General features: G+C 41.9%; 1 protein-coding gene across 1 annotated transcript in view; it reads right to left on the reverse strand.

The window, feature by feature from the left end:
- Positions 1 to 6,786: 6,786 nt before the first annotated feature.
- Positions 6,787 to 15,463, reverse strand: part of LOC110522962 (26S proteasome non-ATPase regulatory subunit 1-like) — a 109,562-nt gene continuing 100,885 nt past the window's right edge. The window contains exons 25-26 of the mRNA XM_090236684.1: positions 8,527 to 8,694; positions 6,787 to 7,080 (exon numbers count right to left, since the gene is read on the reverse strand). Of these exons, the coding sequence (XP_090092810.1) occupies positions 6,934 to 7,080; positions 8,527 to 8,694 (315 nt within the window). The 3' untranslated portion in view covers positions 6,787 to 6,933. The remainder of the gene's footprint in view (positions 7,081 to 8,526; positions 8,695 to 15,463) is intronic.

Raw genomic sequence — 15,463 nt, forward strand, 5'->3', positions numbered from 1 at the left:
CTGAATGTCCCCTGTACCAGTTTTTAAAAATGAATGTAAGTATATATGGAGATGGGTTAAATAAATATAAATACAAATAAATACAAATAGCTTCCTGATCTTTGTTATATCTCAGATATAGGACAGACACTTCAGAACAATTTATTTTGTTTTATTTGGGACAATCTGTTCTTCCATGTAGTGAATCTGTTATGCAATGTGTTTCTATTGGCTAATAGCAGTAATGCCAAATTCAATGTGTCAAATGTTTTTTTTTTTATACTGAACAATATAAACGCAACATGTAAAGTGTTGGTCCCATGCGCTGAAATAAAAGATTCCAGAAATGTTCCATACGCACAAAAATCGTATTGCTCTCAACTTTTGTGCACAAATTTGTTTACATCCCTGTTAATGAACATTTCTCCTTTGCCAAGATAACCCCGATTCAGCAGCATGATCATTACACAGATGCACCTTGTGCTGGGGACAATAAAAAGGCCACTTTAAAATGTACAGTTTTGCCACACAATATAATGTCACAGGAACTTAAAGCTCCCTGCATCCAGGTCACCTACAGCACCTGATGTCACAGGAAGGCCAAAAAGATCATCAAGGACAACCACCCAAGCCACTGCCTGTTCACCCCGCTATCATCCAGAAGGCGAGATCAGTACAGGTGCATCAAAGCTGCATCAAAAACAGGTGCATCAAAAACAGCTTCTATCTCAAGGCCATCAGACTGTTAAATCACAGCACAGAGAGGCTGCTGCCTACATACACAGACTTAATCATTGGCCACTAATAAATGGAACACTAGTCACCCTAATAATGTTTACATATCTTGCGTTACTCATCTCATATGTATATACTGTATTCTATTCCACGCCGCTCATACATTGCTTTGCGACCTTTTGTCACATTTCAGGCTCAAACATAAAGATATGAAACTGTATTTTTTTGTGAAGAATCAACAACAAGTGGGACACAATCATGAAGTGGAACGACATTTATTGGATGTTTCAAACTTTTTTAACAAATCAAAAACTGAAAAATTGGGCGTGCAAAATTATTCAGCCCCTTTACTTTCAGTGCAGCAAACTCTCTCCAGAAGTTCAGTGAGGTTCTCTGAATGATCCAATGTTGACCTAAATGACTAATGATGATAAATACAATTCACCTGTGTGTAATCAAGTCTCCGTATAAATGCACCTGCACTGTGATAGTCTCAGAGGTCCGTTAAAAGCGCAGAGAGCATCATGAAGAACAAGGAACACACCAGGCAGGTCCGAGATACTGTTGTGAAGAAGTTTAAAGCCGGATTTGGATACAAAAAGATTTCCCAAGCATCCCAAGGAGCACTGTGCAAGCGATAATATTGAAATGGAAGGAGTATCAGACCACTGCAAATCTACCAAGACCTGGCCGTCCCTCTAAACTTTCAGCTCATACAAGGAGAAGACTGATCAGAGATGCAGCCAAGTGGCCCATGATCACTCTGGATGAACTGCAGAGATCTACAGCTGAGGTGGGAGACTCTGTCCATAGGACAACAATCAGTCGTATATTGCACAAATCTGGCCTTTATGGAAGAGTGGCAAGAAGAAAGCCATTTCTTAAAGATATCCATAAAAAGTGTTGTTTAAAGTTTGCCACAAGCCACCTGGGAGACACACCAAACGTGTGGAAGAAGGTGCTCTGGTCAGATGAAACCAAAATTGAACTTTTTGGCAACAATGCAAAACGTTATGTTTAGCGTAAAAGCAACACAGCTGAACACACCATCCCCACTGTCAAACATGGTGGTGGCAGCATCATGGTTTGGGCCTGCTTTTCTTCAGCAGGGACAGGGAAGATGGTTCAAATTGATGGGAAGATGGATGGAGCCAAATACAGGACCATTCTGGAAGAAAACCTGATGGAGACTGCAAAAGACCTGAGACTGGGACGGAGATTTGTCTTCCAACAAGACAATGATCCAAAACATAAAGCAAAATCTACAATGGAATAGTTCAAAAATAAACATATCCAGGTGTTAGAATGGCCAAGTCAAAGTCCAGACCTGAATCCAATCGAGAATCTGTGGAAAGAACTGAAAACTGCTGTTCACAAATGCTCCCCATCCAACCTCACTGAGCTCGAGCTGTTTTGCAAGGAGGAATGGGAAAAAAATTCAGTCTCTCGATATGCAAAACTGATAGAGACATACCCCAAGCGACTTACAGCTGTAATCGCAGCAAAAGGTGGTGCTACAAAGTATTAACTTAAGGGGGCTGAATAATTTTGCACGCCCAATTTTTCAGTTTTTGATTTGTTAAAAAAGTTTGAAATATCCAATAAATGTCATTCCACTTCATGATTGTGTCCCACTTGTTGTTGATTCTTCACAAAAACATACAGTTTTATATCTTTATGTTTGAAGCCTGAAATGTGGCAAAAGGTCGCAAAGTTCAAGGGGGCCGAATACTTTCGCAAGGCACTGTATATATTCTTAATTTCATTCCTTTACTTAGATTTGTGTGTATTGGAAATGTTGTGAAATCGTTAGATATTAGTTGTTAGATATTGCTGCACTGTCGGAACAAGAAGCACAAGCATTTCACTACACCTGCAATAACATCTGCTAAACACGTGTATGTGACAAATAACATTTGATTTGAGGGAGTCTGGAATTGGCATGTTGACTGCAGGAATGTACACCAGGTCTGTTGCCAGAGAATTGATGTTAATTTTTCTACCATAAGCTAACGGCGTTTTAGAGAATTTGGCAGTACGTCCAACCGGCCTCACAACCGAAGACCATGTGTATGGCGTCGTGTGGGCAAGCGGTTTGCTGATGTCAACTTTGTGAGAGTGAGAGTACCCCATGGTGGCAGTGGGGTTATGGTATGGACAGGCAAAAGCTACGGACAACGAAAACAATCACATTTTATTGATGGAAATTTGAATGCACAGAGATATCGTGATGAGATCCTGAGGCCCATTGTTGTGCCACCATCAGCTCATGTTTCAGCATAATAATAAAAGTCCTTAACCAACAATGCAGTTAAGAAAAGTTTTAAAGTATTTACTAAAATAAACAGAAGTAAATAAAAAATAATTAAGGCGCAACAATAAAATAACAGTAGCGAGAGGGGGTACAGGGGGTACTGGTACAGAGTCAATTTTAGTCGAGGTAACAGGTCATATGTACATGCAGGCAGAGGTAAAGTGACTATGCATGGATAATAAACAGAGTAGCAGCAGCGTAAAAATGGGGGTGGGGGTACAATGCAAATAGTCTGGGTAGCCATTTGATTAGATGTTCAGGAGTCTTATGGCTTGGGGGTAGAAGCTGTTTAGAAGCCTCTTGGACCTGTACTTGGTGCTCCGGTACCGCTTGCCGTGCGATAGCAGAGAGAACAGTCTCTGACTAGGGTGGCTGGAGTCTGACAATTTTTAGGGCCTTCCTCTGACACCGCCTGGTATAGAGGTACTGTATGGCAGGAAGCTTGGCCCCAGTGCCGTGCGCAGTACCCTCTGTAGTGCCTTGCGGTCGGAGGCCGAGCAGTTGTAGAACCAGTCAGAATGCTCTCGATGGTGCGGCTGTAGAACTTTTTGAGTATCTGTGGACCCATGCCAAATCTTTTCAGTCTCCTGAGGCCATGCCAAATCTTTTCAGTCTGCTGAGGGGGAATATGTGTTGTCGTGCCCTCTTCACGACTGTCTTGGTGTGTTTGGACCATGATAGTTTGTTGGTGATGTGGACACCAAGGAACTTGGAGCTTTCAACCTGCTCCACTACAGCCCAGTTGATGAGAATGGGGGCGTGCTCGGTTGTCCTTTTCCTGTAGTCCCCAATCATCTCCTTTGTCTTGATCACATTGAGGGAGAGGTTGTTGTTATCCTGGCACCATACTGCCAGGTCTCTGACCTCCTCCCTATAGGCTGTCTCATCCTTGTCGGTGATCAGGCCTACCACTGTTGTGTCATCGGCAAACTTAATGCACGACCCCATGTCTCAAGGATCTGTAAACAATACCTGGAAGCTGAAAATGTCCCAGATCTTCCATTGCCTGCATACTCACCAGACATGTCACCTATTGAGCATGTTTGGGATGCTCTGGACTGACGTGTATGACAGCACGCTCCAGTTCCCGCCGATATCCAGCAACTTCGCACAGCCATTGAAGAGGAGTGGGACAGGCCACATCTAACAGCATGATCAACTATGCAAAAGGAGATGTGTGTCGCGCTGCATGAGCCAAATGACGGTAACACCAGATACTAACTGGTTTTCTGACCTAAGCCCCTACTTTTTTTAAAAGGTATCTGTGATCAACATTAGAGGTCAACCAATTATGATTTTTCAATGCCAATACCGATTACTGGAGGACCAAAAAAAAGCAGATACAGATTAATCGGCAGATTAAAAAAAAATGTCTTTGTAATAATGACAATTAGAACAATACTGAATGAACACTTATTTTAACTTAATAATTAATAAAATCCATTTAGCCTCAAATAAATAATGAAACATGTTCAATTTGGTTTAAATAATGCAAAAACACAGTGTTGGAGAAGAAAATAAAAGTGCAATATATGCCAGGTAAAAAAGCTAGTTTAAGTTCCTTGCTCAGAACATGAGAACATATGAAAGCTGGTGGTTCAATATTCCCAGTTAAGTTAAGAAGTCTTAGGTTGTAGTTATTATAAGAATTACGAGGCGTCGACTATTTTTCTATTTTACTCTCTATACAATTTGTATTTCATATACCTTTGACTATTGCATGTTCTAATAGGCACTTTAGTATTTCCAGTGTAACAGTATAGCTTCCGTCCCTCTCCTCGCCCCTACCTGGGCTCGAACCAGGAACACATCGACAACAGCCACCCTCGAAGCATTGTTACCCATCACTCCACAAAAACCGAGGCCCTTGCAAAGCAACGGCAACAACTACTTCAAGGTCTCAGAGCGAGTGACGTCACCGATTGAAAAGCTATTAGCGCGCACCCCCGCTAACTAGCTAGCCATTTCACATCGGTTACACCAGCCTAATCTCGGGAGTTGATAGGCTTGAAGTCATAAACAGCTCAGTGCTTGAAGCACAGCGAAGAGCTGCTGGCAAACACACAAAAGTGCTGTTTGAATGAATGCTTACGAGCCTGCTGCTGCCTGCCACCGCTCAGTCAGACTGCTCTATCAAATCGTAGACTTAATTATAACATAATAACACACAGAAATACGAGCCTTAGGTCATTAATATGGTAAAATCCGGAAACTATCGTTTTGAAAACAAAACGTTTATTCTTTCAGTGAAATACAGAACAGTTCCGTATTTTATCTAACGGGTGGCATCCATAAGTCTAAATATTCCTGTTAACATTGAAGGTTGTGCAATGTATGTCATAATTACGTATAATTCTGGCAAATTCGTTTGCAACGAGCCAGGGCCCAAACTGTTGCATATACCCTGACTCTGCGCACAATGAATGCAAGAGAAGTGACACAATTTCCCTAGTTTAATATTGCCTGCTAACCTGGATTTCTTTTAGCTAAATATGCAGGTGTAAAAAATATATACTTGTGTATTGATTTTAAGAAAGGCGATGTTTATGGTTAGGCACACATTGGTGCAACGACAGTGCATTTTTTGAGACTGCGCTTGTTAAATCACCCATTTGGCAAAGTAGGCTATGATTCAATGATAAATTAACAGGCACCGCATCGATTATATGGAGAATTACATCAGGACAAGCTAGATAAACTAGTAATATCATCAACCATGTGTAGTTAACTATTGATTATGTTAAGATTGATTGTTTTTTTTTATAAGATACTTTTAATGCTAGCTAGCACCTTACCTTGGCTCCTTGCTGCACTCGCATAACAGGTAGTCAGCCTGCCACGCAGTTTCCTCATGGAGCGCAATGTAATTGGCCATAATCGGTGTCCAGAAATGCTGATTGTTATGAAAACTTGAAATCGGCCCAAATGAAATTGGCCATTCCGATTAATCAGTCGACCTCTAATCAACATATGCATATCTGTATTCCCAGTCAAGTGAAATCCATAGATTAGGGCCTAATGATTTATTTCAATTGACTGATTTCCTTATATAGAACTGTAATGCAGTAAAATCTTTGAAATGGTTGCATGTTGCGTTTATATTTTGTTCAGATTTGTTTTCCTTTCTTTTCCTTAAATTATTCTTTTCAATGTGATAATTTAAAGATTTTCATTATGACAATTCATTAAGATAACCACTGTGGTGTGTATTTCAAATCCTCTTACATGCAGAGCAGGAGCATTTCTAATCCCAAAAGGCATGACACTATCTAAATCCCCTAATTGTATTTTTTATTTATTTTTACGTTGTACAAGCCTTCATGGGAAGTAATTGGGACCAAGACAAACATAAGTGTGCTGATGGCCAAAACGGACAAAACAATCTATCTCGGCTCACTCTTTGCTGTGCAAATACTGCCATTACAGATGGAGGGTTTGCCCTCAGGGAAAATGGCAGTATTGTTTACATTCCATATGCACCGATGGGTGCGAGCCAAGTTAGGCATGGTAACAAAAACCCAAAGACCTGCACTGTACCATTACCTCTCTCTGCTATCTCTGTACCAGCGATGGGGCAGAGACACTCTGTCTGAGACTGCCTCACTGCTCTGTATAGCAAATTACAAGGTAATATTACATATTACATATTACAAAAGAAAGTTTGAGGGGAAGAATGGTCAATGTATGTACCACTAGGCTACAGATCCAATGGGGTTGCGGTTCTAAAATATTTTTAGCAACGTGACCCATCTACAGATTTTGGTCAACAAGACCGGTTTCTAACCAGCACCCACTCTTTCAGAGAGAACCCATTACGAATTACCTGCGAACCATCAATGGATCCAGATCCATCATTTGATAAACACTGGTGTAAAACACATACATACCTTTTACGCGGAGGGCATTCACTCATCGATGTACTCAAAGGACTCAGGGGCCTCTGGCTCCTGTTCCTCCTCCTCGATCTTTGGGCCGTGGGCAGAAACGGACTCCACCAGCTCCTCATCTTCCTCACTGGTGTCTTTCATGATGATGATGCCACCAGTGTGCAGCTGAAGACAGACAGGGGACATGGACCAATGGCATGAGCAACTGTAGGCTGTTTGACCAATGACGACCGTCTTTTTGATCTCAAGGGTGGTGTCGTGCTGTGTTAACACCCAACACCTTGTCTGCCTCCCCGACTGATCAGTACACCCCATCAAACATCACCCACCTGCCCCACAATAATCTCAACTCAAGAGAACACTGTCATACTGTTTAAATCTCACCCACTCTCCACTGTCAACACTTGACTAGCAGGCATATGCAATAATTGGACACATTTGACAAGGTTTCACCGAAGGCTCATGTCTACGTAAATCTCTGAAGCCGAGAAGTGAGAGAGGAATTCTCAAAACGATCCACAGACGAGGTGATGGATAACAGTGAAGGGATTTATCGTGGCTGCAAGAAACAGGTATTTTTTCAGTCTCTCGGTCTGCCTGTGAGGATTTTGAGGAGATGGTTGCCTCAGTCATACACAGCTATCAAATTGCCATCGCAGTGGTTGTACTGTACATCAAGCAGCTTTGTTATCACTGTGCATTAGTGTTATAGATATGGTTGTTTAAGATATGATGCGTTTCAGGTCCACACTAAAGCTTCTGGCATGGTGAGCAATGCACAGGCTTGATTCTAATGCCTACATTATCACTGGGCAGCTAAGCTAACACTAAACTACTTACAGACCACACTACAAGGTCTTTGGAACAGTGCCCTGATTGCCTTCTATGGAACAGGTGAAATTAAATAGTCACGATATGGAGGGACATTCTGTCGGAGGCACACCCTGACCCCGCAACAATAGATTAAGAAACAATACTCCCAAGTGGTGCAATGGTCTAAGGCACTGCATCTCAGTGCAAGAGGCATCATTACAGTCCCTGGTTCAAAACCAGGCTGCATCACATCTGGCTGTGATTGGGAGTCCTATAGGGTGGTGCACAATTGGCCCTGCGTCGCCGGGGTAGGCCGCCATTGTAAATAAGAATTTGTTCTTGACTGACTTGCCTAGCTAAATAAAGGTTACATTTTAAAAACAAAATACCTCTCAAGGTTGCATAGAAAAAAACAAAATGTGTAATGTTTTAGAAGATCGACGAGAGCAAAGAGGCACCTGTGTCACATGATATGACCCATGATGATTGGTCTTAGCTCGACTTGTGTTGATTTTATACGTAACCAGACAATGCTCCGTGTTATAGGAGTGGGATTACGTTAAGTGTGCGGGTGACTGCATAATGCATAGATCTCATTTTATTTATTGTGGAAACCTGTCAACACTTTGCGCGGGGCCAGAGTTCAGTGGTTTAATGCCGGCAACGTTAAGACTCATAGGGGTCAGATATAAGGTCCAAAACCAAACAACCAGGGGTTATAATCTCAGACTGAATAGAAATAAAAGATGGCTGATAAAAAGACAGCTTCATTGCTGGACACACACCAACAGTACATACCGGTTTGAAGGGCTGGTAGCGGCACGTTTCGGGCATGTTGAGCACTTTGAGCTGGGCGGGCATCACTCTGGCTGGGTTTTCCATCAGCTGGAAGTTGGGCTCGGGCTCCTTCTTCTTCTCTTTCGCTTTCTCCTCATCTTTCTTCTCCTTCTCAGCCTCCTGTACCTCCTGAGAGTCCAACAAACCCAAACAATGCTAAACAAGCCCAAACAATGCCAAACAATGCTAGCGTTTCCCCCCCTCTCTTCCTGAGGAAAACCCATGACTCAGTGACTACAAAATGCATTGGATGATACAATAGATGTCAATGAGCGTAACCCCAAAATAAAGTGGGCTTTTCATGTCACACGTTTCCCGACAACCAAAAAGTTTCAACTCTGGAAGATGTGTTGATTTTGAGATGTGTGATACATACTCCTTATCTGTTGCACTTGGTGGACAGTGATTTGTTAGGCTATTTGCAGCGCCCCGCGCAAGACAATCTCACTGTTCGGCTATCCAAACAATACAACAAACTCCCCCTCTATAAGACACTGTGTCAGGTCTGAGTTATTGAATGGTACAAGGTCCTGTGAGGGGAGCGACATGAAAATTAAGTTCCTATTACAAGCTTCTTTGGCCTGCCTTATTTTAATTGGTGACTTTCCGTTTCTCTGAAATGGACACACTTTCCTTTGGTCCAGTTAGTGTGGCAGAGGTGGGAAAACTATTGTTATCCATCAATAATGATCAGCCACCAGGTATAAACAACCTTGATGACAGCTGTATTGCTACCCCTATTTGCTATATATTTAACCAAAATCTAAAGGAGTGTGTCCACAGGTGTGGAAGGAAGCTAAAGAAATTTCACTGCCCCAAAAAAACAGCAAAGCACCTGTTGCTGGCTCTACAGCCACCCTATCAGTTTGCTGTCTGTTCTTAGTAAACTGATGGAGAGAATTGTGTTTGACCAAACAAAATGCTATGTTTCAGAGAACAACTACTGACTTTCAACATGCATATAGATAAGGGCATTCAACTTGTACTGCATTGACTAAGATAACAGATGATTGGTTGAAATAAATGGATAATAAGATGATAGCTGGAGCTGTATTGTTAGATTTCAGGGTAGCCTTTAATAATATTGGCTTTACATCACCTGCCATCACATGGTTGGAGAGTGTTCGTCAATTGAAGTTCTTCGAACATCAGATATGTACAGCACTCTTAATTTTTTACAAATGTTTTGCCACTGGTCTTACGCAAAGCTAGAATGAATCCACACAACATGTCAGCACCTACAGACAGTGAGCTCACTGAAATTCTAAATAAGGAGTTAATCAGTATCAGCATAGGTGTTAAATACATATAAAACTAAAAGCATTGTAAACTCAGCAAAAAACAGAAATGTCCTCTCACTGTCAACTGCGTTTATTTTCAGCAAAATATGTGTAAATATTTGTAGGAACATAAGATTCAACAACTGAGACAAACTGAACAAGTTCTGAACAAGACTAACAGAAATGGAATAATGTGTCCCTGAACAAAGGGGGGGAGAGTCAAAATCAAAAGTAACAGTCAGTATCTGGTGTGGCCACCAGCTGCATTAAGTACTGCAGAGCATCTCCTCCTCATGGACTGCACCAGATTTGCCCATTCTTGCTGTGAGATGTTACCCCACTCTTTCACCAAGGCACCTGCAAGTTCCTGGACATTTCAGGGGGGGGAATGGCCCTAGCCCTCACCCTCCGATTCAAGGTCCCAGACGTGCTCAATGTGATTGAGATCCGGGCTCTTTTCTGGCCATGGCAGAACACTGACATTCCTGTCTTGCAGGAAATCACCCACAAAACAAGCAGTATGGCTGGTGGCATTGTCATGCTGGAGGGTCATGTCCGGATGAGCCTGCAGGAAAGGTATCACATGAGGGAGGAGGATGTCTTCCCTGTAACGCACAGCGTGGAGATTGCCTGCAATGACAAACAGGCTAAGTCTGATGACGCTGTGACAAACTGCACCAGACCATGAAGGACCCTCGACCTCCAAATCGATCCCGCTCCAGAGTACAGGCCTCGGTGTAACTCTCATTCCTTCAACAATAAACGTGAATCTGACCATCATCCCTGGTGAGACAAAACTGCGACTTGTCAGCGAAGAGCTTTTTTTGCCAGTCCTATCTGGTCCAGCGTCGGTGGGTCTGTGCCCATAGGCAACGTTGTTGCTGGTGATGTCTGGTGAGGACCTGCCTTACAACATGCCTACAAGCCCTCAGTCCAGCCTCTCTCAGCCTATTGCAGACAGTCTGAGCACTGATGGAGGGATTGTGAGTTCCTGATGTAACTCGGGCAGTTGTTGCCATCCTGTACCTGTCCCGCAGGTGTGATGTTCAGATGTACCGATCCTGTGCAGGTGGTGTTACACGTGGTTTGCCACTGCGAGGACGATCAGCTGTCCGTCCCGTCCCCCTGTAGCGCTGTCTTAGGCGTCTCACAGTACGGATATTGCAATTTATACGTGCCTAAGGCACGTTCACGCAGATGAGCAGGGACCAGATGAGCAGCATCTTCTGTTTGGTGTTTTTCAGAGTCAGTAGAAAGGTCTCTTTAGTGTCTTAAGTTTTCATAACTGTGACCTTAATGGCCTACCGTCTGTAAGCTGTTAGTGTCCACAGGTGCATGTTCATTAATTGTTGATGGTTCATTGAAGAAGCATGGAATTTTACGAATTATCTTTGAAAGACAGGGTCCTCAAAAAGGGATGTTTGTTTTTTTGCTGAGTTTATTTGGTTCAAAATATTCTCCAAGACCTAAACCTCAACTGGAGTTGTGCATAGGGCTGTTGCGGTGACCGTATTACCCCCACACCTGTCATGTAGGCAGTCAAATTCCACGTGACCGCTTAGTCACGGCAAATAGGCTTCTCCAAGCTCTGATGCTGCTGATGGTCATTAGTAGCCTACCAAACTTGCTAACTGCCTGGTACTCAGCACTCTATTGTCCCTCCAATCACTCTGACATCAATGCAAATGTAATCGAAAATCTAATCAAACACTTCATGAGAACCCATGAGCTCATGTTGTGCAACATTTCTATAGGCTATGCAATTGTGAGAGAAAACAGAGTGATGGACAATAAAACATTTAAAAAGAGGATCCCAACAGCTTTCTATATGCTAGGCCTAATATATTTATTTCTCAACTTTCCTAATATTAAGCACATTGCTTATCTTTACAACAGGAGTATAGCCTACCTGGCTGGCATGAAAATGAACTACGGGAAAGCGTCCTCCATTACCTATTTAAGTGCATAGATGACATGCATTTTTTCCCACTGCCCCTGTTTCGAGACAGGTGCATGATAATGGTCCATTCTAAATCAAAACACATTTCACACATATTATTTAGTATATATAAAGACAATATTAAATCAACAATAGTCTGATGGGTGACAATATTAGCCTATCATGTCATGTGAATTATATATTATCACTTGTGAATGACGCCCAGCATAAGGCAAGAAACAAAGCCTATTTCTTTTTACTTTTTCAAATCATAGCTTGTCTGCTAAATTAACTTGTTTAGTCCACAGCCATATGGCATAGCCAGATCAGGACAAAACATAAGGACAACTCAGAGTATGCTATTCTGTTCTGAAATAGACCACATTATTTTTCCCTCGAACCATCTAAAATAAATAATGGATTTATTGTGAAGGGGTAGGCTATATTACATGGATGTATTAGATATTTTAAAATGTAGATGTTTCAAAGGTCGACATCGGTGTGTGGAAGCCAGGAGATGCTAAATGTGTTTGTTAATTAACATAATTTACAGTGAGACCGACAGTTATTTGCTTGACCATCACCGGCTGAAGAAATGTTGTGACCGCTACAGCCCATGTTGTGCATAAAGGGTGTAACCATTGAGCAAATAGAGGAAGCTAAACTCCTAGATATAACATTGAATGTTCAATTATATTGGTCAAGTCATATTGACAAATTTGTTGTGAAGATGGGAAGGGGTATGTCTTATCAAAAGTTGACACAAATCAACTGCACCAAATGTTAAGGCTCTGATCTGTCCCATTTTGATTACTGTCTGGTAATATGGTCAAGTGCAGCAATGGAAAAACCTAGTAAAGTTGCAGCTGGCTCAAAACAGAGCAGCACGTCTTGCCCTTAACTGCACAAACAGAACTAACAACATTCATGCTAGTTTTCATGAGAAATATTACTGCATTGAATATTCCAGATTGTCTACATAATCAAAGAACATTCAGCTCAGCCACACATAGCCCACAATACATACCACCAGGGGTCTCTTCACAGTCCCCAAGTCCAAACAGAATTCACGGCAACACACAGTATTATATAGAGCCATGATCGTACGGAACTTCCTTCCGTCTCCAATTACTCAAGCAAACAGCAAAATTGCCTTTAAAAAACAGATTAAATATCTAATGGTATGGCAGGGACTGAGAACACACACAAATGCATGCACACACAATTGTTTTATGCATTGTTTGTATAATTGTTTTTCTGTATTGTTTGTATATCCTATTTTACATTTGTGTGAATGTCCTAGTCTATCAGTGCATCAGTGTTTTGTTACTTGTCATATTTAGCATTTTTGTGGATCCCAGGAAGAGTAGCTGATGCTTCTGTAAAAGATCCAAATAAACAAACAAACCTTGTGGCACTTATCAGAACCTGGCCTGTCATTCTATGTATGCCCTCCCGGTGTTACCTATCCCTGCCTCTCATCTGTTCCCTGCCCAGGCCTCTACCATTGCATGTGTGGAACCGGCTGCTTACCAGGAAGCCCTGCACTGTCTGACGCTAGTGGGTGCAGCGACTCGTATCAATCAGCACACCTGTTTGTCTGTGTGTGTGTTTACTGCTGAACAAGCACTCCCATACAGTGTTTGTGTGAGAAAATGGCTAAACTAAAACACTGATATAACATAAGGCCCTTCTCGTTAACCTTGATGACAGCAAGCCCAATCAATCAAAATAAGACGATCCAACTTCGCTTTAGATCGCAAAGCCATTCCTCAACGAGGACATGAAACCAAACATGGCGATAATACCCTGTGGTCGACATCCTACTAAAAGCAATACTGGTGCATAATGGTACACGTATCAGTACCGTTCGGTACTGGGACCTCGGTTCGATCTGCACTGTGAACCCACATTTTTTTTATTTATAAAGTACCAGTCAAAAGTTTGGACACACCTACTCTTTCAAAAGCTTATTTTTTCCTCTTTTTTTTCCTTTCTACATTGTAGAATAATAGTGAAGACAAACAATGAAATAACACATATGGAATCATGTAGTAACCAAAAAAAAGTGTTCAACTAACCAAAATATTTTTTATATTGAGATTCTTCAATGTAGCCACGCTTTGCCTTGATGACAGCTTTGCATTCTCTTGGAATTCTCTCAACCAGCTTCATGAGGAAGCTTTTCCAACAGTCTTGAAGGAGTTCTCACATATGCTGAGCACTTGTTGGCTGCTTTTCCTTCACTCTGCGGTCCAACTCATCTAAAACCCTCTCAAGGTTGAGGTCTGGTGATTGTCGGGGCCAGGTCATCGGATGGAACACTCCATCACTCTCCTTCTTGGTCAAATAGCCCTTACACAATCTGGAGGTGTGTTTTGGGTCAATGTCTTGTTGAAAAACAAATGATAGGCCCACTAAGCGCAAACCAGATGGGATGGCATATTGCTGCAGGATGCTGTGGTAGGTTAAGTGTGCCTAAGTGTTCCTTGAATTCTAAATAAATCAGCAACAGTGTCACCAGCAAAGCACCCCCACACCATCACACCTCCTCCATGCTTCACGGTGGGAACAACAAATGCGGAGATCATCCGTTCACCTACTCTGCGTCTCACAAAGACACAGCGGTTGGAACCAAAAATCTCCAATTTGGACTCATGAGACCAAGGGACAGATTTCCACCGGTCTGATGTGTTTCTTAGCCCAAGCAAGTCTCTTCTTCTTATTGTTGTCCTTTTGTAGTATTTTCTTTGCAGCAATTCGACCATGAAGGCTTGAATCACACAGTCTCCTCTGAACAGTTGATATTGAGATGTGTCTGTTGCTTGAACTCTGTGAAGCATTTATCTAGGCTGCAATCTGAGGTGCAGTTAACTCTACTGAACTTATCCTCTGCATCCTCTTTCCTATGGCGGTCCTCATGAGAGCTATTTTTCATCAAAGCACTTGATGGTTTTTGCGACTCCACAGTTTTTAAAATGTTACGCATTGACTGATCTTCATGTCTTAATTTTTTTAATAAATTTTTTTACTTTACCTTTATTTAACCAGGCAAGTTAGTTAAGAACAAATTCTTATTTTCAATGACGGCCTAGGAACAGTGGGTTAACTGCCTGTTCAGGGGCAGAACGAAAAATGTGTACCTTGTCGGCTCGGTGGTTTGAACTTGCAAACTTACGGTTACTAGTCCAACGCTCTAACCACTAGGCTACCCTGCCGCCCCGGACTGTCTTTTCTCTTTGCTTATTTGAGCCGTTCTTGCCATAATATGGACTTGGTCTTTTAACAAATAGGGCTATCTTCTGCATACTACCCCAACCATGTCAGAAATTGACAGAAAAACTCCATGTCAGAAATTCACAAATTAACTTTTAACAAGGCACACCTGTTAAATAAAATGCATTCCAGGTGACTACCTCATGAAGCTGGTTGAGAGAATTCCAAGAGTGTGCAAAGCTGTCATCAAGGCACAGGGTGGCTACTTTGTTTTAAAAAAAACATTGTTTAACACTTTTTTTGGTAACTAGATTATTCTATATATGTTTTTTTTCAGAATTTTGATGTCTTCACTATTGCGGGTCCTTTTCCAAAATACATATATTTTTTTACTCTACATTGTTGGAAAAGGACCCGCAAGTAAGCATTTCAGCATTTGTTTATGAAGCATGTGACAAATACA

This window comes from Oncorhynchus mykiss, chromosome 5, assembly GCF_057628025.1.
Source record: "Oncorhynchus mykiss isolate SJ-2025 chromosome 5, ASM5762802v1, whole genome shotgun sequence".
NCBI classification, from domain to species: domain Eukaryota; kingdom Metazoa; phylum Chordata; class Actinopteri; order Salmoniformes; family Salmonidae; genus Oncorhynchus; species Oncorhynchus mykiss.